At 28.1% G+C, this 22,489-nt stretch overlaps 1 protein-coding gene across 2 annotated transcripts in view; it reads right to left on the reverse strand.

Moving 5' to 3' along the window:
* Positions 1-933: 933 nt before the first annotated feature.
* Positions 934-22,489, reverse strand: part of LOC119609296 — a 65,456-nt gene continuing 43,900 nt past the window's right edge. For both annotated transcript variants that reach the window (XM_037964021.1, XM_037964022.1), the window contains exons 3-6: positions 17,988-18,483; positions 17,690-17,922; positions 1,185-2,015; positions 934-1,103 (exon numbers count right to left, since the gene is read on the reverse strand). In XM_037964021.1, the coding sequence (XP_037819949.1) occupies positions 1,246-2,015; positions 17,690-17,922; positions 17,988-18,483 (1,499 nt within the window). In that variant the 3' untranslated portion in view covers positions 934-1,103; positions 1,185-1,245. The remainder of the gene's footprint in view (positions 1,104-1,184; positions 2,016-17,689; positions 17,923-17,987; positions 18,484-22,489) is intronic.

The following is a 22,489-nucleotide window of genomic DNA, read 5'->3' on the forward strand; positions in this document are numbered from 1 at the left end:
TTTTGAAAATGTTTTGTTTTTTATAATTGTTTTATTATTTTATTTATCATACATTTACACAATCGTTTTTGTTTGTTTTTTGTTTTCTTGGTTTTATTTTCTGCTATGAAATTTTCTTGTAGTTACTTGAATATTTTGTTTTTTTTTGTTGTGTATGTTTTTATAACAATTCTCGTTTATTTTAAAAATAATTAATTGTTTTTTTTATTTAAAAACTACCTTTATGTTTAAGTTTAGTTAACTTATTTGTTTTGTTTTATTAATAACTAATTTAACTAAAACTTAAACAAAGTACAAAATTTGTTAATTAATTTAGATAATGACTAAAAAAATTACAAATATTTTTTTTTCTTTTTTACTATTTTTACAATAAAAAAATCCTTTAAAGTTTATTTTTATTTTTGGAAAATGTTTTTCTTTTTTGTTGTAATTATTAAGAAATATGTATATATGTTAGGTTGCAAGTATCAGTCACATAATTTTAGTTTTATTTTTTTTTTTTTAATAATTTATTTAATAGTTAATTTTATTAAATTTATTATCATTTAAAATTAGGTTGCTAGCATTTAACAACAGTTGTATTTAGTTTAAAGGGGAATTTTATATACAAATTGTTTTAATTTAGGTTTATTTGAACTAAGAAAAAACTAGGTTTTCAAAAACTTAGTTTTTTATGAAATTAGTTTTATTACTCATTTAACTAGTTTATTATATTAACTAAATACGATCTATTTGTGTTTCTTGAGCCTCCAATTCCGGTTCCTCAGCCAATGTATAAACCCCTTTCAAAGCATGATTACTAACCGAGTCCAATGAAGATTGGGTAGTGGGTGTTAAGTTATCCATAAGAGGACTACCCAATGAATTTAAGACATTACATGAAGTGGGTGGTGAGGTGGCTGAACTACAGGGTGGTAGTTGATTAAGATTTGTTAAGGGTAAATTTACATTTGATTTTAACAGATTACTAGAAGTTGAAGCCGTTGAATTTGGATCCATAGTTAAGATAGGCACTAGCTCATGATTGACATAATCTTTTAAATTGTGTATATTACTCAAATCCGAGTCATTGTGAGAGCCAAACACTAAAGAAGTGGGAGTGCCTGTTAAGAGAAATTTACAAATTAAATATAAATTTGTTTATAAAATAGATATTTTATAAAAATGAACCAAACCTTACTTACCCGTAACCAAAGTTTCTTCGGTGGGATTTCTTTGATATAAATTCTGTTTCTTTTCATATTGTCAGGGCGGCATATAATAGTTAGCCTCTTCATTCGTTGTATCCAAAGCCGTGGATTTCTTAAATTCCACCACAATTTTTATGCGATTTACTATCTCCTCATGTATGACATTAAAACACATAGCTGTCAAAGCCATACCCGACATTATATAAATGGAACAAAACCATATGGTGGTATTTGAATCATGACGGAAACCGGGCATCATATCACCAAATCCTATGGTAGATAAACTCATAAAACAAAAATAAATACCATCCAGTAGAGGCCATTCTTCTAGCCTATATAATACCACAGCCCCAAAGAGTATATAGATAATCATCATGGAAAAACATAATAAAATGGGAGCCAATATGGCTAAGCCATGCATACTGCCTCTAGACTCACTGGCACTTAGCGAGTCTAGGTCGGGCATTTGTATGCTATTATTGCCTAATGATTGTTTCTCGGGCGTTTGAAAGTTATCGGGCATAGAGCCTGATCTGACATAGTAAGGTTCTTGCATGGCCTGTTGCTGTTTGCGCAGCTCTTCCTGCTGGCGTTTACGTTTCATGCGTCTCTCCTTTTCCGCCATACGTTTTTCATCGTAGCAGCAGTAACCACAGTTGGAGCATAAGCAACAGCATAATGCTTTGGAGAATACCTCGCGTGCTACCTTGGCTAAAATGCCACCCGTGCTGGAAAGATATACCAGGGTTAGGGGTATGCCAAAGAAGGCATAGGCCAATGTTACTAGTCTTCCCAGGGTAGTGCGTGGTGCTATGTTGCCATAACCTGAAAAGAAAGGAATAAAAATCAGTATTAAAACTATTTCAAACCCTAATGTTCATAAAAGAAAAATTTTGATTTTGTTCCTTCGAGCCTTAACAGCATTTTATGTTCGGCTAACGTTTACATTTCTGTATATTTCGTTTAATTTTGTTTTAAGAATTACCCAAAATTCAACTACCATATGGTTTTTTATACATTTAAAGTATTCCCAATAAAAGTGGGTCCTTTGAACCACCCCATAGCTTAAATACACCTAAATTTATGGCTTATAATACAGTCCCTTTGAACTGTTTCCATTGTGCAAATGACATGTAAGTCATTAGTGACAATTTGTAACTAGATTTTCCTGTTTTACATTTGATTTCATTTTCATAGTTAAAGTAATAAAATTTTCTTTACAAATCAATACGATTAGAATTAGTCCGGCTATATAAGAACCTACATATATACATACATACGCATTCTCTTTTTAAACATTTAATACTGCAATAATAAATAACATTTTATGTACAAGACAATAATGACCCATAATGACAAAAACATGCGAGAATACGATACAGCTTATGCGAAGAAGAAACTCATGTTTAACAATCTTACACACTAGCAAACAAATACAATAACCTAGTATTTATACAATACACACTTTGCAATACAATACGAAAACCAACTGCTATTTATCCAACATATACACACACATACACACTTGTTTGCCAATTGGAAAAAAGGACTCTCTAACCAAATCTTTATTACAATGAAATGTAAGAAAATGAAAAAAAATCTTTTTTAATAAGACCCTGTGCTTGTAAAGCTTCAATAAGAGTGAACACAATATACATTGACAAGGAGGTACTTGGAATGTTGGCAATGTATAGCAAAGGGAGTGAATATGTAAAATAAAGTTAAACTTTGTAAATCGAAACTAATCAATAGATATAAACGTTTTCAAAAAAAAAAAAAAAAAAAAAAAAAACACACACACTCCACACTCTGGGTCATTGTGTAATATAAAGTGCTCATATGCAGAAAAAGCTTAAGATAGTGAAGTGAAAATGTGACCAACTAAAAAAATTCCAGTAAAATGAAATAAACAGAAAAAAGTTGCAACTACAAATTTTGGTCCTACGACCTACAAAAAACCAAAATGACGTATTCAAAGTTTATTGAAAGTTCTTCATTTCATATTTCTTAAAACTATAACTTTTTGAATTTTGGTCCTTCGATCCAAAAATAAATCCTATTAGCCATGATTTGGCATTTAAAATATCTTTATCTTTATATTCCGAATAAAAAGATATTTCGTACCTCAAAACATTGGTATTTTTAAAGAAATTTTATTTCATTTCCCTTTAAACCAATGGTCACATTTTCCTTTTCAATTTCTTGCAATATGTATGTAAATAATCTACATTTTTAACACATTTGGGCTACACAGCATGCTGAGCATAACAACCTATAAAATTTGTCGAATACAAAAAAAATAATCTCAGTTTTTTATTTCCTTTTCTGCTAAAGAAACTGCTGCTGCTGTTGTTAATAAAAAATACGAAAATTTTATGCTTGATTTGAAGGAACAAAAAAAAAAAAAAAATCAAATAAAAACGAGCAGGGGGTTAGCTAAACAAATAAGATACCAACCATATTATTGCCAGGATCAGCAATTTTGTTTTTTTTTTTAATTTTTAAAGGAGGAAAGCTAAAATTTACATTTTCCCTTTATAACTTTAAACAGTCAATACAATACACTTGATAACAGAAACATGCATGTTTGTTTGAATGTTCTATACATACAACAACAATAAAGTCATGATAACAATAATGATGCTGATAGCAATGTCCTTTTTTATTTGTCATGTATGTGTTTGTTCTTATCCTTATATTGATTGTTAGCTAAAGGTTTTTAACACTCATACACTTTATTTGCATTATCGAAAATAGAAATTGAAAATATTTTCTTAAATTGTAGGCGTTTGAATAAAAAGTTTTTTCTTTAAGGTTTTAGGTTTCTTTACAATTGTTTTGTTACAAAATTTCCATTATATCTAGAGAGTAAGGCCAGTTTTTAATCAATTTTATAAATAACAATTGGTTCAGAGGCATAAAAAATGCTATAAGTGTAGCAATTTGCTAAAAGGGGGAGAGCATATAATAAAGAAATGGAATTTAAAGATTTGTCTTAAGTGTAGGGAGACTTTTTAGGGAAATTAAAGTTTAAATAAAGGATTTTAACATTCATAAGATTTATAATTGATTATGTATTTAAACACTTAATAGGGTTTATTATAATAAGTTATAATATATTATAATACTATTATAATGAGCTATAATATATTATATCACAATTATAATACTTCATAATACGTTATAACATTGTTATAATAAGTTCTTGCACATTATAATACGTTGTAACGCTATTAGAAAGCATTATTTTACATTATAATGAATAATATTACATTATAACACTATTATAATGAATTATCATGCATCGTAACAAAATTTGAATGCATTAAAACATACTTATAATGCATTATATTACATTATAACACTATTATAATGAGTTATAACACATCGCAATACTATTATAATGTAATGTAATACATTAAAACACTATTATAATGAGTTATAATTCATTATAAAAAGTTCTAATGCATTATGTTACATTGTAACACTATTATATTGCATTATAATACATTATAACACTATTATAATGCATTATAATAAATTATAACACTATTATAATGCATTATACTACGTTGTAACACTATTATAATGCATTAAAATACATTATAACAATATTATAATGCATTATAACTCATTATATCGCTATTACAATGCATTATAATTCATTATTATACATTATATCGCTATTTTAAAGCATTATAAAACATTATAACGCTATTATAATTCATTATAGTAAATTATAATAATATTATAAAGCATTATATTACATTATAACACTTATAATGAGTTATAATTCATTATAACAATGTTATAATACATTAAAGAACTTTAAAAGTTAATGTTTATTCCAATATTTGCTCAAATTCTAGGCTTTTAAGTCTATTTTTTAACGAGAAAAAACAAATAATATTTAAAGAATATTCTTCCTACATCTAACACCCTGACGTATGTTTTATGTACACAGAAAAAATTATTTTTAAAAAATTTTCAATTAAACGATTAATCAAAAATTTTAAAAGGGTTCAATTCATTTTGTATTTGATTCATAAAAATGTATAATCAAATACGTATTTAACAACAACAAAAATAGAAAAAAATAAAAATTTTGTGTACGAAATCAATTATAAGTAGTAATTGAATATACAATTTTTGTTATAGGTTGAACTTCAAAAAATAAAATAATTAAAAACGAGGTTTTGGTAATTGAAATCGTTTTTCAGTTTTTTCTGTGTATATTTAATTAGCCAAAATTCTATTATTAATCATACGCCTTGTTAAGAATCAAATAAATTATTTCCTAACTATTCGTATAAATAAAAATTCTCTAGAATTGTTGACAAATTGTTGCGCTCTTTTGTTAAATAAATAAAACGAAATTGTTTTGTAGCAACTTTATTTCTCTAATTTCTGCTTTTGTGAACAAATTTTTGCAACAAATTAGTTTTTTTTTTTGCTACAATATTGAAAACTTTATTTTTTTGTGGCTTCAAAACAAGCATAAAATCATTGACTTTTACATACAAATAGCAAATAAATAAGAAAAGAAGACGACAATATCATTTCAATAAAATATGTAGATTTTTTCTTCAATAAAAAAGTACCAGTATGACAGCAGCTGTATATAACAGTGTCTTGTGTTTTATATATAATCTTAAGAATAAATAGTCAAGAATATGAATGAGAAATACTTAGAGTAGCAAAAAAAAAAAGTTGTGCAAAAAATACAGCTATTTACTTAGCATATAAAAAAATGAATGAAGGAATGAATGAATGAATTGTATGTAAAAAAGTAAGACCCAGTATTTATGGCAGCAGTGGCAAGTAGTGCAGAGTAAATAAATGGTGATGACTTCTTTGGTATTTAGGTTATAAAATTAGCAAACAAAGTATATTTACACAAGAAAGGAAGAAAGGGAAATATTAGTTGAAGTAAAAATGTTAGACGTTTGGAGAATTGTAGAGCTATAACTAAAAATGTTCATAAAATGCCATTATTAAAGCATTATAAAGTCTGTATAATGTTATATAATCATTATATTGTATTGTTTTCCATGATACCAGCGTAATAATGCATTATAATGCTTTATTATACATTAGTTTCAATTCTAACACTGTTATAATACACTAATCTCCATTATAATGGTGTTATAATGTATTATAATTCATTATAATAGCATTATAATGTCTAAAACTCCATTATAATGATGTTATAATGTTTCATATCAATTATAATAGCGTTATAATGTATTATAATCCATTATATTGGAGTTATAATGTATTATAATCCATTATATTAGAATTATAATGTATTATAGTCCATTATATTAGCGTTATAATGTATTATAATCTGTTATAATCCATTATATTGGAGTTATAATGTATTATAATCCTTTATAATCCATTATATTAGCGTAATAATGTATTATAATAGATACAATTTCATTATAATGACGTTATAATAAAATTAAATACATTTAAATCATGTATAATAACATTATAATGCTTTATGATTCATTATAAAAACATTATAATATATTATAATAGCGTTATAGAACAATTTACCGCATTATAATGACATACACATTGCAACAAATACTATTTATGTTTGTAAACGCTACTAAAAATTTTCTCTCCTCTCTAATATCATATTTAAACACATGCCTATGCTGTAAAGAAAACTTTTGCTGTCTAAGCAAATACATAACTATATGTCTGTCTATAAGCCAACATAGAAGAACTGTTGTCTTACATTTTCCATTTCAATAAAATAACGATATTGACTAACCATCATCAATAACATTATTTGCATCATTATTAGCAACATCATTAGCCCCTAAAACTTCATTATGATTATTATAATTTTATTCTATAACTTTGTTGTCATCTATCTCCCTTTATACTTATTTGTCAACATTCCTTTATCATTACAACAATTTCTTGCTGTCTTTGTTGTGCGTGTGTCTCAAATTGCTGCTAAAATTATATTGCGTATGTTTGGCGTTTTTTATTGTCTTTCAACTGCTTTTTCTTTCAGTTTTTTTTGAATACGCATACAAATCTAATGAAATGAGCAAAGAGTCTTATGTATATTTTTTTCGTACAGGAAAAGGAGGAATTTTTTCATTTAAATGTCACTCAATATGAATCGGGAAATGGTTGTTTTTTTTTTTGTTTTTCTTATATAAGCTTAAGTATTTTTTTAGTATTGGCAGTTTTTTTGTATTTGTTGTTTATTTGTTTTAGCAAATACCGCTTAAACTCCTCGCATTACCTCCTCTTCCTTTTGCTAACTTTTTAACAAAGTCTTTGTGTTTTTTTCTATACATTGTTCCCTTTATGTTGATTTTATTGGGGGGAACTTTTGTTATATTGTATTGTTTCAAAGCACATTTTAGTTTATAAATATTTGTGTCAGTTTTATGTTAATAAAAAAAGCATAAAATTGACACATTTTGTGCGAAGTGAGTGAAGATAAATATGCCGAGTTAAATATGTAATGACGTAAAGAGTTACGTCATTACATATTTGCAGATATGTCTCACGTAGTTGAAAAATATGGGTAAAACACAAATTTGACATATTTCCAAATATGTTTTTGTATTTTCCCCGCATTTCTAGCAAAATTATTATTTTTAAAATAATTAAAAACCTCAAATGACAGGAAATTTATCCCCTACCCTTATCTTTAAATGTACATCTTTAAAAATCGTCATGTTTTGACTTTTAACACCCTTTTCATAGTAGTTGAAGAATTATTCGAAAACCTTAAGTTTTTCCTCCATGAAATGCTGCTTTTTCGATTTTTGTCGATTTTTTCAAAATAAAAATTTTACAAAATTTTAACTTTCGTCCCCACCAAAAGGGTTAATGGGGCGAGCCATACCTCAAATTAAAGGGAATCGATCCCTCTACCGTAACATTTAATTACATTGTCAAAAAGTGGAAAATTCGATTTTTGTCGATTTTTTCAAAATTAAAATATTGCAATATTTTAACTTTCGTCCCCACCAAAAGGGTTAATGGGGCGGGTCATACCTCAAATTAAAGGGAATCGATCCCCTTACCGTAACATTTAATCACATTGTCAAAAAGTGGAAAATTTGATTTTTAACGATTTTTTCAAAATTAAAATATTGCAATATTTTAACTTTCGTCCCCACCAAAAGGGTTAATGGGGCGAGTCATACCTCAAATTAAAGGGAATCGACCCCTCTACCGTAACATTTAAGTATATTTTCAAAAAATAATTTTTCCGATTTTTGTCGATTTTTTCAAAATAAAAATTTTACAATATTTTAACTTTCGTCCCCACCAAAAGGGTTAATGGAGCGAGTCATACCTCAAATTAAAGGGAATCAAACCCTGCACCGTAACATTTATGTACATTTTCCAAAAGTGGAAAATTTGATTTTTGTAGATTTTTTCAAAACTAAAATTTTACAAAATTTTAACTTTCGTCCCCACCAAAAGGGTTAATGAGGCGAGTCATACCTCAAATTAAAGGGAATCGATCCCTCTACCGTAACATTTAAGTACATTTTCAAAAAGTGGAAAAATCGATTTTTGACGATTTTTTCAAAATTAAAATTTTACAAAATTTTAACTTTCGTCCCCACAAAAAGGGTTAATGGGGCGAGTCATACCTCAAATTAAAGCGAATCGATCCCTCTACCGTAACATTTATGTAGATTTTTAAAAAGTGGAAAATTAGATTTTTGACGATTTTTTCAAAATTAAAATTTTACAAAATTTTAACTTTCGTCCCCACCAAAAGGGTTAATGGGGCGAGTCATACCTCAAATTAAAGGGAATCAAACCCTGCACCGTAACATTTATGTACATTTTCCAAAAGTGGAAAATTCGATTTTTGTCGATTTTTTTAAAATAAAAATTTTACAAAATTTTAACTTTCGTCCCCACCAAAAGGGTTAATGGGGCGACTCATACCTCAAATTAAAGGGAATCGATCCCTCTACCGTAACATTTAAGTACATTTTTAAAAAGTGGAAAATTAGATTTTTGACGATTTTTTCAAAATAAAAATTTTACAATATTTTAACTTTCGTCCCCACCAAAAGGGTTAATGGGGCGAGTCATACCTCAAATTAAAGGGAATCGATCCCTCTACCGTAACATTTAAGTACATTTTCAAAAAGTGGAAAAATCGATTTTTGACGATTTTTTCAAAATTAAAATTTTACAAAATTTTAACTTTCGTCCCCACAAAAAGGGTTAATGGGGCTAGTCATACCTCAAATTAAAGGGAATCGATCCCTCTACCGTAACATTTAAGTATATTTTCAAAAAGTGGAAAAATCGATTTTTGACGATTTTTTCAAAATTAAAATTTTACAAAATTTTAACTTTCGTCCCCACCAAAAGGGTTAATGGGGCGAGTCATACCTCAAATTAAAGGGAATCGATCCCTCTACCGTAACATTTAAGTATATTTTCAAAAAATAATTTTTCCGATTTTTGTCGATTTTTTCAAAATAAAAATTTTACAATATTTTAACTTTCGTCCTCACCAAAAGGGTTAATGGAGCGAGTCATACCTCAAATTAAAGGGAATCAAACCCTGCACCGTAACATTTATGTACATTTTCCAAAAGTGGAAAATTTGATTTTTGTAGATTTTTTCAAAACTAAAATTTTACAAAATTTTAACTTTCGTCCCCACCAAAAGGGTTAATGAGGCGAGTCATACCTCAAATTAAAGGGAATCGATCCCTCTACCGTAACATTTAAGTACATTTTCAAAAAGTGGAAAAATCGATTTTTGACGATTTTTTCAAAATTAAAATTTTACAAAATTTTAACTTTCGTCCCCACAAAAAGGGTTAATGGGGCGAGTCATACCTCAAATTAAAGCGAATCGATCCCTCTACCGTAACATTTATGTAGATTTTCAAAAAGTGGAAAATTAGATTTTTGACGATTTTTTCAAAATTAAAATTTTACAAAATTTTAACTTTCGTCCCCACCAAAAGGGTTAATGGGGCGAGTCATACCTCAAATTAAAGGGAATCAAACCCTGCACCGTAACATTTATGTACATTTTCCAAAAGTGGAAAATTCGATTTTTGTCGATTTTTTTAAAATAAAAATTTTACAAAGTTTTAACTTTCGTCCCCACCAAAAGGGTTAATGGGGCGACTCATACCTCAAATTAAAGGGAATCGATCCCTCTACCGTAACATTTAAGAAAGTTTTCAAAAAGTGGAAAATTCGATATTCAAATATTTTTTCAAAAAGTTAAATTATTCTATTTTTAAGATGTTTTAAAAAATTTTAATAAAGTCCTGTTTTTAGAAAAATTTTAGATTCTCTCCCGTCGAAAAAGGTAATCGCACGGGTCATAACTCTTCCTAGACACCTAGCTGGTTGGCTGCCTAGTGGTGACCTTAAGTAGTAGTTTAAACAATTAGTTCGTTAATGTCTCAAGCTGTAGCTGCTTTGTTTTTGAAATAAAACAATATCGTTTAATTATGATTACATGTTTTATTTCATCTCTATTTAGCTCTTAAGCAGCGGTACACAATGATCTTTATTATGAACATCCTTGGACTCTTCAGCTGCACTAAGTGACAGTTTCAAGAGAGTTTTCTCTTAGTTGATAAATGTTTTTTTTTAAGTTTCGAAAAAATACTTATAAAAAATGTTCCGCTATGAAGTTGGTATCAGCAGAATATATGTAAGCGTATAAAAAACTTAAAACAAGATTCGGCCATGCCGAATCTTATATACCCACCATCATATCATTCTTACTAATAAACTTTGATATTATCGATCTATGTTGAATAATATGACAATATTAATATGAACATCTTAAATAAGGGTCAATTATAGACAGATTTTTATAAACTTTTGTACATAAATTATGTTCGTAAAATTTCATCGCCTAAGTCGTAATTTTAAGCAACTAATGAGAGTTAAAGTAATTTTAGTTAAGTGGTTATTTATCGATCCATCTTCATTCAAAGTATTGGTCAATTATGTATCGATACTTCTAAAATTTAGAACGATTTTTGTTCATACAAATATTGTTTATGTCGCATTTTTGAGCAAGTAATGAGCTTTAAAATAATTTTCTAATGATGGTCTTAATGGCGGCATAGGGTAAGGGCTCATACAAACATGTTTATGCGAAATTTCATCGCTGTAGTCGTATTTAAGCGTTACAGCTAGTAACGAGCGTTACTGTCACTACTTGAGAGGGATTTAATATGAAGGGTGGAGTCATTTTCTGAAGGGAACTTTATAAGGGGGATAGGGTTAATTAAGGACCGATCCTTATAAAATTTGATAAATATATTTTGGCTCGCACAAAACTTGTTCAAGTAGAATTTTTGAGTCAATAATAAGCCTTAAAGACATTTTCTGAAGGGGAATTTATATGGGTTCATGTTCCTATCCATATAAAATCTTACAAAGAGATTTAAGTTCTCATTTAACATGTTTGTGTCGAATTTAACAGCTATTGATGCATCTCTTAGCAAGTTATGAGCGATAAAGTTATTTTCTGAAGGGGGCCTGATATGAGGGCTAGGCGAAAACGTGGACCGATATTGCCCACTTTCAATAAGGATCGATCCTTATGAAGTTTGATAGGGAGCTCGCACGAATCTTGTTTATGTAAAATTTTACTGCTTTTTGTGTCAGTAACGAGCGTTAAAGTCTTTGTCTAAAGGAGACCTTATTAGGGGGTTAGGGTCAGTTATGGACCCATCCTCAAAAATTTAAGAAAATGATTTTAGTTACTATAAAACTTTTTATTGTTATATATATGCTTTTTAAGGTAGATATGAGCATTAAAGTAATTTTCTGAAGGGGACTTTATATGGGGGGAAGGGTCAATCATGGATCCTAATAAAATTCTACGAAGCGATTTATGTTCCTATAGAACATATTTGTGCCGAATTTTACCGCTATTGATGCTCCTCTTACCCAGTTAAGAGCGCTAAAGTCATTTTGTGAAGGGGACTTTATATGGGGGGTAGGGTCAATTATGGACCGATCCGTAAAAAATTCTACGAAGAGATTTATGTCCCCATGAAACAAATTTGTGCCGAATTCTACCGTTATTGATGCTTCCGTTAACTAGTTATGGGCGATAAAGTCATTTTCTGAAGGGGACTTTATATGGGGGGTAGGGTCAATTATGGACCGATCCTTATAAAATGCTACGAAGAGATTTATGTCCCTATAAAACATGTTTGTACCGACTTTCACTGCTATTGATGCTTCTCTTAGCCAGTTATGGGTGATAAAGTCATTTTCTGAAGGGGACTTTATATGGGGGCTAGGGTCAATTATGGACCGATCCTTATAAAATGCTACGAAGAGATTTATGTCCCTATAAAACATGCTTGTGCCGAATTGCACCGCTGTTGAAGCTTCTGTTAACCAGTTATGGGTGATAAAGTCATTTTCTGAAGGGGACTTTATAGTGGGTGGGTAGGGTCAATTATGGACCGATCCTTATAAAATTCTACGAAGAGATTTATGTCTCTATAGAACATGTTTGTGCCGAATTACACCGCTATTGATGCTTCTGTTAACAAGTTATGGGCGATAAAGTCATTTTCTGAAGGGGAATTCATATGGGGGTAGGGTCAATTATGGACCGATCCTTATAAAATTCTATATAGAGATTTATGTTCCCATAAAACATATTTGTGCCGAATTTCTCTGCTATTGATGCTTTTCTTAGCCAGTTATGGGCGATAAAGTCATTTTCTGAAGGGGGCCTTATATAGGGCTAGGCAAAATCGTGGTCCGATATTGCCCATTTTCAATACCAAATAAACTGCATCAACTATAAGTATCTCTGCAAAATTTCAGGTCGCTAGCTACTTCCATTTGGACTCTATCGTGTTTTCAAGACAGACGGACAGACGGACGGACATGGCTAGATCGTTTCGAATAAAGCTTAGTACTCCGTTAAAAATTTCACGGGAAATTTTTCAAAACTCGATACAAAAAAAAAAATAAATAAAAATAACTATATTGAATAATGTTCTAAAAACAGAAAATAATTTTTTTTAATAGAAAAATTTTACTTTTTGAAAAAACATTTGAAGGCAACAGTAGGGGTATCGATTTCTTTTAATTTGAGGTATGACTCGACCCTTTAACCCTTTTTGTGGGGACGAAAGTTAAAATTTTGTAAAATTTTTATTTTGAAAAAATCGACAAAAATCGAAAAAATTATTTTTTGAAAATGTACTTAAATGTTACGGTAGAGGGATCGATTCCCTTTAATTTGAGGTATGACTCGCTCCATTAACCCTTTTGGTGGGGACGAAAGTTAAAATATTGTAAAATTTTTATTTTGAAAAAAATCGACAAAAATCGAAAAAATTATTTTTTGAAAATATACTTAAATGTTACGGTAGAGGGATCGATTCCCTTTAATTTGAGGTATGACCCGCCCTATTAACCCTTTTTGTGGGGACGAAAGTTAAAACTTTGTAAAATTTTAATTTTGAAAAAATCGTCAAAAATCGATTTTTCCACTTTTTGAAAATGTACTTAAATGTTACTGTAGAGGGATCGATTCCCTTTAATTTGAGGTATGACTCGCTCCATTAACCCTTTTGGTGGGGACGAAAGTTAAAATATTGTAAAATTTTTATTTTGAAAAAATCGTCAAAAATCTAGAGGAGGAATCGTAGAGGAATCGATTCCCTTTAATTTGAGGTATGGCTCGCCTCATTAACCCTTTTGGTGGGGACGAAAGTTAAAATTTTGTAAAATTTTAATTTTGAAAAAATCGTCAAAAATCGATTTTTCCACTTTTTGAAAATGTACTTAAATGTTACGGTAGAGGGATCGATTCCCTTTAATTTGAGGTATGACTCGCCTCATTAACCCTTTTGGTGGGGACGAAAGTTAAAATTTTGTAAAATTTTTATTTTAAAAAAATCTACAAAAATCGAATTTTCCACTTTTGGAAAATGTACATAAATGTTACGGTGCAGGGTTTGATTCCCTTTAATTTGAGGTATGACTCGCTCCATTAACCCTTTTGGTGAGGACGAAAGTTAAAATATTGTAAAATTTTTATTTTGAAAAAATCGACAAAAATCGGAAAAATTATTTTTTGAAAATATACTTAAATGTTACGGTAGAGGGATCGATTCCCTTTAATTTGAGGTATGACCCGCCCTATTAACCCTTTTTGTGGGGACGAAAGTTAAAACTTTGTAAAATTTTAATTTTGAAAAAATCGTCAAAAATCGATTTTTCCACTTTTTGAAAATGTACTTAAATGTTACTGTAGAGGGATCGATTCCCTTTAATTTGAGGTATGACTCGCTCCATTAACCCTTTTGGTGGGGACGAAAGTTAAAATATTGTAAAATTTTTATTTTGAAAAAATCGTCAAAAATCTAGAGGAGGAATCGTAGAGGAATCGATTCGTGGGGACGAAAGTTAAAATTTTGTAAAATTTTAATTTTGAAAAAATCGTCAAAAATCGATTTTTCCACTTTTTGAAAATGTACTTAAATGTTACGGTAGAGGGATCGATTCCCTTTAATTTGAGGTATGACTCGCCTCATTAACCCTTTTGGTGGGGACGAAAGTAAAAATTTTGTAAAATTTTTATTTTAAAAAAATCTACAAAAATCGAATTTTCCACTTTTGGAAAATGTACATAAATGTTACGGTGCAGGGTTTGATTCCCTTTAATTTGAGGTATGACTCGCTCCATTAACCCTTTTGGTGAGGACGAAAGTTAAAATATTGTAAAATTTTTATTTTGAAAAAATCGACAAAAATCGGAAAAATTATTTTTTGAAAATATACTTAAATGTTACGGTAGAGGGATCGATTCCCTTTAATTTGAGGTATGACTAGCCCCATTAACCCTTTTTGTGGGGACGAAAGTTAAAATTTTGTAAAATTTTAATTTTGAAAAAATCGTCAAAAATCGATTTTTCCACTTTTTGAAAATGTACTTAAATGTTACGGTAGAGGGATCGATTCCCTTTAATTTGAGGTATGACCCGCCCTATTAACCCTTTTTGTGGGGACGAAAGTTAAAATCGATTTTTCCACTTTTTGAAAATGTACTTAAATGTTACGGTAGAGGGATCGATTCCCTTTAATTTGAGGTATGACTCGCTCCATTAACCCTTTTGGTGGGGACGAAAGTTAAAATATTGTAAAATTTTTATTTTGAAAAAATCGACAAAAATCGAAAAAATTATTTTTTGAAAATATACTTAAATGTTACGGTAGAGGGATCGATTCCCTTTAATTTGAGGTATGACTCGCTTCATTAACCCTTTTGGTGGGGACGAAAGTTAAAATATTGTAAAATTTTTATTTTGAAAAAATCGTCAAAAATCGAATTTTCCACATTTTAAAAATGTACTTAAATGTTACGGTAGAGGGATCGATTCCCTTTAATTTGAGGTATGAGTCGCCCCATTAACCCTTTTGGTGGGGACGAAAGTTAAAATTTTGTAAAATTTTAATTTTGAAAAAATCGACAAAAATCGAAAAAATTATTGTTTGAAAATGTACTTAAATGTTACGGTAGAGGGATCGATTTCCTTTAATTTGAGGTATTACCCGCCCCATTAACCCTTTTTGTGTGGAGAAAGTTAAAATTTTGTAAAATTTTTATTTTGAAAAAATCTACAAAAATCGAAATTTCAACTTTTTGAAAATATATTTTAAGATTTCGGTAGGGGATTCGATTCCCTTTTATTTGAGCTATGCCCCGTCCGTTTGCAGCATTTCATAGAGGAAAGACTTAAGGTTTTCGAATAATTCTTCAACTACTATGAAAAGGTGTTAAAAGTCAAAACATGGCGTTTTTTAAATATGTGCATTTAAAGATAAGGGTAGGGGATCAATTTCCTGTCATTTAAGGTTTTTAATTTTAAAAATATTAATTTTGCTAGAAATGCGGGGAAAATACAAAAACATATTTGGAAATATGTCAAATTTGTATTTAACCCATATTTTTCAACTACGTGAGACATATTTGCAAATATGTAATGACGTAACTCTTTACGTCATTACATATTTAACTCGGCATATTTATCTTCACTCACTTTTTTGTGCGAGTGCTTTTATTGTATAGCTTTTAATACAAATAGCTTAAGTGTTGAATGGCAAAAAATTGTGAAGTTTTAATATTAGGCTTTTTTGCATTTAAAACAATAAATTTTGGGGAAATTTGGCCAAGAATTAGAAAAAAATTGAAGAAATTTTATTGAACCTTTTTAAGAATTTTAAAGAAATTGTGTTGAGAAACTACGAAGAAATTTTCTTTTTGTTTTGTGAATCTAAATTATTTGATGATTTGTGAATGGTTAAACATTTGTTTATGGAAATGATATTATAATATAGCAGTATTCATTATAATGGTGTTATAATGAATTATAATGTATTATAATATTATTATAATTAGTATTACTATATTTTAACATGATTATAATGAGTTATAAAGAATTATAATACTATTATAATATGTGATAGTACGTTATAACTCCATTATAATGCGCTGTACCATATTATGACACCGTTATAATGAGTAATAAAATATTATAACACCGTTATAATAAGTAATTATATATTATAACACCATTATAATGAGTTGTAATACATTATAATATATTTAAATTAAGCAATAATATATTATAACCCTATTATAACGAGTTATAGTACATTATAATGTCATTATAATCAGTTATAATACATTATATCACTATTATAATGAGTTTTTCTATATTATAGTAGTATTATAATGAGTTATAGTACATTATAACTCCATTATAATAAGTTATAATATATTATAGCACTATTGTAATAGGTTATAATGATTTTACCACCATTATAATGAGGTTCAATATATTATAACATGATTATAATGAGTTATGCTAAATTAAAACAATAATATAATGATTTATAATACATTATAACACCATTATAATGCGTAATACTATATTATAACACTATTATAATTAATTAAAATACATTATAACATTATTATAATAGGTTAACAAACAACATAACTCTATCATAATGAGTTACAAAACATACTATAACACTATTATAATAAGTTATACTAATTCATAACACTATTGGCTGCAAATTGTGCTTAAACTGGTTTAAAAAAATATATTTTTATATTATTTAAAGTACACACTCGAAGAATTAATATTTAAAATCTCTATAATAATTTGTTGCATATTTTTTTGCCATAATTTTAAGCAAAACTAATATTGCTTTCAGAAAAAATTGTTCATCAATAGACTTTAATTTGCTTCTCTTATTCCTCAAAAAAATTTACATCTTTCCATATCTCTGTTTTCATCCATCAATTTTACAAATTCATTAAAAAAAATCTATAATTGAATTTTTGCTTTAAGTCTCTAACATCCTGCCTGTCGTTCGATCTCCTGTCTAGTCAGTTTTTCTTCCTTGTGTTATTATTAATAATGTATGTTACAAGTCAATCTAATGCCACGAGCACTTACCAATTGTGGTTAACACAGTTAGGGAATAGAGAAAGGCCCGGGCAAAATTCCATTCATGATGATGATGATGCGCATGATGCGGTGTTAGACCATGTTGATGGAATAGTAAAACAGCTTCCGTTGCTGGTGTCTGGCCATTAACATCCGCCTCGTGTGGCAATTGTAGTAGAGCATCCTCATTCAGTCTCTTAATTAATTGGTCTTGAAATTTTGCAATTTCTAAAGCAGCCAATCTAAAAAAATGAAAGGAGAAAAAGTTATGATTATAGAGTTTTTAAAGTGGAGGCAAAAAACCTACTTTGTCCAATTTTCTTTGTATAAAATATTTAAGGATACGGTTATATCCCATATATTTTCAATAGTCCTTTGACGTACATCATAAGTATCCGGTGACAAGGCATACTGTGGCGTAAAATCATCACCATAACTAAAATCATTGTTTTGCAATGATATCATGCCCTCCATCATTTGGGGGGAGGAAGCGGAGGTGGAGGAGGATGATGTAGCTGGTGCATTTATTGTGGCATTATCGTAATGTAAGGGAGGAGTATGTTGTTGCTGCTGTTGTTGTTGTGTTTGATAAATATTGTTATTTGTTGTGCCGGCTAAAGCTGCTCCATTAGCACTCCCACTTATACTACTGCTACTACTACTACCACTGCCAGCCACCCCACTTCCTGTTGTCCCCGTGTGCTGTTTGTGCGGTTGTATGTTGCGTTTTGTTGAGGCCAATGTTCGTTGTTGTTGCAAGTAAGCCGAATCTTCACTTTCAATTGTTAAAAATATAAAAGAACCTGCAATAAAACGAAAAAGAAAAAAACAGTTAAACAAAGGATGTGTTATGAAAGTGAACGACCAAAACCAAAATTTATGGATTTTTACTTTAACAAAAAGTCCCCCCCCCCCTATTTCAAGTGTTAACAATGGTAGCGTATGATTAATATGTAACTGAAGATAAATTAATATTAATCATACTCTTAGTTAAATAAAAAGACATTATAGGGGTTTCAAAGTTTCTTAAAGAAATATAAATTTTCAAAATAATTGCTTAATAAATTATTTAAAAAAACAATAGCCAAATATAAATTTATGATTTATCTTTATATTTAGTAAAGAAAAGAATAAGATAAATTAAAATTAATTATACGTTTAGAGGGGAATTTTAGGGAATGAAAATAATGGTTTAGAAAAAGAACAGGACTTAGCGTGTTTTTATTAAATTATTATAAATCTTATGGAATTTCTATTGAAATGAGTGGCGTGTTTAAAGAAAAGTTTATAATTTAAAATTCTTAAATTAAATTGTTTCCTTTTTAAAGAAATTTCCAAAAATTTTATTCTTAAATTAAATTTCTTACAAAAATATTGTAATTTGAGACAACATAAAGACAAAATCTGAAATCTGCTTTCATAGGGATAAAAATTTTGAAAATTCTAAAAATTTTTAAATTCCCAAAAAAATTTCAAAAATTCCCTTTTTTGATTTTTTGGTTTTTATACAAATTTTTGACTTAAAATGATGATAGAATCAAAATTTAGCAAAAAATTTAATTCCCAAAATTTTTTCAAAAATCCCAATTTTTAAAACATATTCTGGGGAAGTTGAAATGTTTATTAATTCTGGTATTTTCGCTAATAATTAACTTAATTTTTATTAAAAATATGTTTTTCAAAGTTTCTTTTTAGCTTAATGTTTTACTCTTCAATTTAAAAATTACGGGGAAGTAAAATTTTTAGTAAATTCTAAATAATTTTGCTTTTTTATACAAATTTTGCGATAAAAATTGTTAAATTATATTTAAATATTACAATAATGATGATATAAACCTAAATTTAGCTAAAAATTTAAATTCCCAAAAACTTTTTAAAAATCCCATTTTTAAAAATTTTGCGGGGATGTTGAAATATTTGTAAATTATAACATTTAGAGCATACATTTTGTAATTATTAAAATCCAATGTTTTTAACATGTTTATTTTTCACAAAAAATAATAAATGAAACTTTAGGAATTGTGGGGAAGTTTTCTTTTTAAGGAAATTTTTATAAAATTTAAACATTTTTAAGCAAAAATTGGTGTTTTATTAAGAAGTAGTTACATTTAACATTTATAAAGTCAAATTTATAATAAATTTTTAAGCATTTTGTAAATTCCCAAACATTTTTAAAAAACTCCTTTACAGAAGGTTACCCTTGCAAAACTTTTCAAAAATCTTTTTTACAGATTTGAAGGTTTTCCTTTGCAATTTTAAGCCTACAATTACTATCTTAACATTTAGGAAAAATTTAAATTCCTAGAAACTTTTTAAAAATCCCAATTAAAAAAAAATTCTGGGTAAGTTAAAATACTTCTTTAATTTAGTATTTTGCATTTTCTTTTTACACTTTTTAACACAAAATGTTTTTTATGTCTAAATTGCGCCAAAATTTTAATTCCCAAAAACTTTTCAAAAATTCCCTTATTAAAAAATTTTCTCGGGAAGTCCAAATACTAATAAATTTTGATATTTTTTACTTTTACATTTTAAAATTGTTCTACTAATATGTTTTTTTATCAAACTTTTCCAACTAAATATAAAGTTTTCTTATTAGCAATTACGGGGAAGTTAAAATTTAAAGTTTTTTTTAATAAATCCTAAATATTTTTTGTTTTTAATAAATATACAAATTGTGAAATTTTACATAAAAATTTTATTTCTGAGCATAAATTTATAAACTTTGTGGAAATTTTTGAATTCCCAAAAATTTTTCAAAAATCCCCTATTAAGATTTTTAGCTTTTTATGACTTTTCTGTACTTGTTTTGTGCTAATAAGCTTAAATTTAATAAAAATTTTAATTCCCAAAAACTTTTAAAAAACTCCCACTTTAAGAAATTGCCAGAAATTCAAATTTAAAATAATTTTTTCTTAATTATAATTGAAAAATCTTTACTAAACATAAATGTTTAAGAGGTTTCTGGTATTTTTCCATATTTTGTTGGTATTTTTATATAAATCTATTGGAGAATTTCTAGTTTTCTTTTATATTACAACTTCTAAGCAGTTCTTCTTGCTTTGTTGTTATTAAAAAAAAATATTGTTTTTTTTCATATTTTTTTCCACAAAGTAAGTGCAAGTATAGTTATTTACTAGAAAATGTATAGTTGTAGTTTTTCTTTACATTTTTTTGATGATATCACTTGAAAACATGATAATAATGATGATGATTGCACACAATGTACAATCTTTTTCTTTAACTTTAGTTTATAAGTCTACTTGTATAGCTGGTTGCCATAGTTTTAAAAGAAAACTGACCTACAACTAAGAAAACCTTTTGGTTTATTTTCTTTTATAGCATTTGCTATGTTCATTTCTGGAGGTTTTTTTTGCTTGTTTCCTTTTAAGAAACACCATAAAGTCAAATGAGTTTTTGCTTTCGTTATTTTCCCGTGTTTTTTCTTCTCAAACATGACTTTTTGTATTTATAAGGTTTGTAGTTGTAGATTTTTTTTTCCTCATGTCCAAATGTTTTCTTTTTTTTTACCCCAGAGCATAATTACAAAGTATTCATTAACTTTTTTTTCTTTGCTGTATTATTTTACTAGCTTTTGTTCTTTAACAATATGAAAGTTGTGTTCCCTTTCTGTTTCTCATTTGTTTTAAGGACAAATGGTTTTGTTGTGTAATACATGACATTTTCAAAAAAACAAATAAATATACTTAAAATAAAGTATATATTTCATAATAAACAGCAACAAAAACAAACAAATTATTTTCAGTTTTTGGCAAATGCTTAAACGTGTAACATTTGTTAAATGCTAAAAGACCAGTTTGTGGTTGAAAAGGGTTTTAATTTTCCCCTCAAAAAAATGCCTTTACTAAACACATGTTTAGCAAACGAAAGGGCTCCTAAGGGCCTGCATAATTAATTACAACAAGAATAATCTATTAAATAAAATAAATTTTTAAAGTTAAGAAAATTCAACAAATAATTGTATTTAGGAATTCCGGGGAAATTAAACAATTTAAATTTTTAAATTTTCACTAAATATTATTCATATTTTAGTCAAAAATTATTATTAATTCAAATTTTTGGTATATCCCACAACATATTTACGAATTCCAGGGAAGTTTAAAAATTTTATATATTTAAAGATTTCTTGTTTATTTGCTAAAATTTACTCCATGTTTCATAACCCAAAGTCACATTTTGTTCTTTTTCTACATTTCCTTTTACTCTCTTTTTGTTGCCTTAGAAAATTCAACAAATAATTGTATTTAGGAATTCCGGGGAAATTAAACAATTTAAATTTTTAAATTTTCACTAAATATTATTCATATTTTAGTCAAAAATTATTATTAATTCAAATTTTTGGTATATCCCACAACATATTTACGAATTCCAGGGAAGTTTAAAAATTTTATATATTTAAAGATTTCTTGTTTATTTGCTAAAATTTACTCCATGTTTCATAACCCAAAGTCACATTTTGTTCTTTTTCTACATTTCCTTTTACTCTCTTTTTGTTGCCTTAGATAGTTTGCTAATAAATGACTAAATAGGAAAAAGAGAAAACTATGGACACAAAAACAAATTTGACAACATAAGCTTTTAGACTAATCAGCTAAAGTGCCAACCGTATGTTTAGCAAAAAAAAGTAATACAACGGGGTTAATGAATGTCACCGTACATGTCAAAAAAAAAAGATACTAACTAACACATATTAAAGTTATTTTAGTTTTTAAAAATATAAACATGAGAGAATACCTTAGTCCAGATTATGGACTTGATTATAGACTACAGTCAAACTATAGAATCGAC

Source organism: Lucilia sericata, unplaced genomic scaffold (assembly GCF_015586225.1).
Source record: "Lucilia sericata isolate MDLA Ls3-8-SP2 unplaced genomic scaffold, ASM1558622v1 Contig000959F_arrow, whole genome shotgun sequence".
NCBI lineage: Eukaryota > Metazoa > Arthropoda > Insecta > Diptera > Calliphoridae > Lucilia > Lucilia sericata.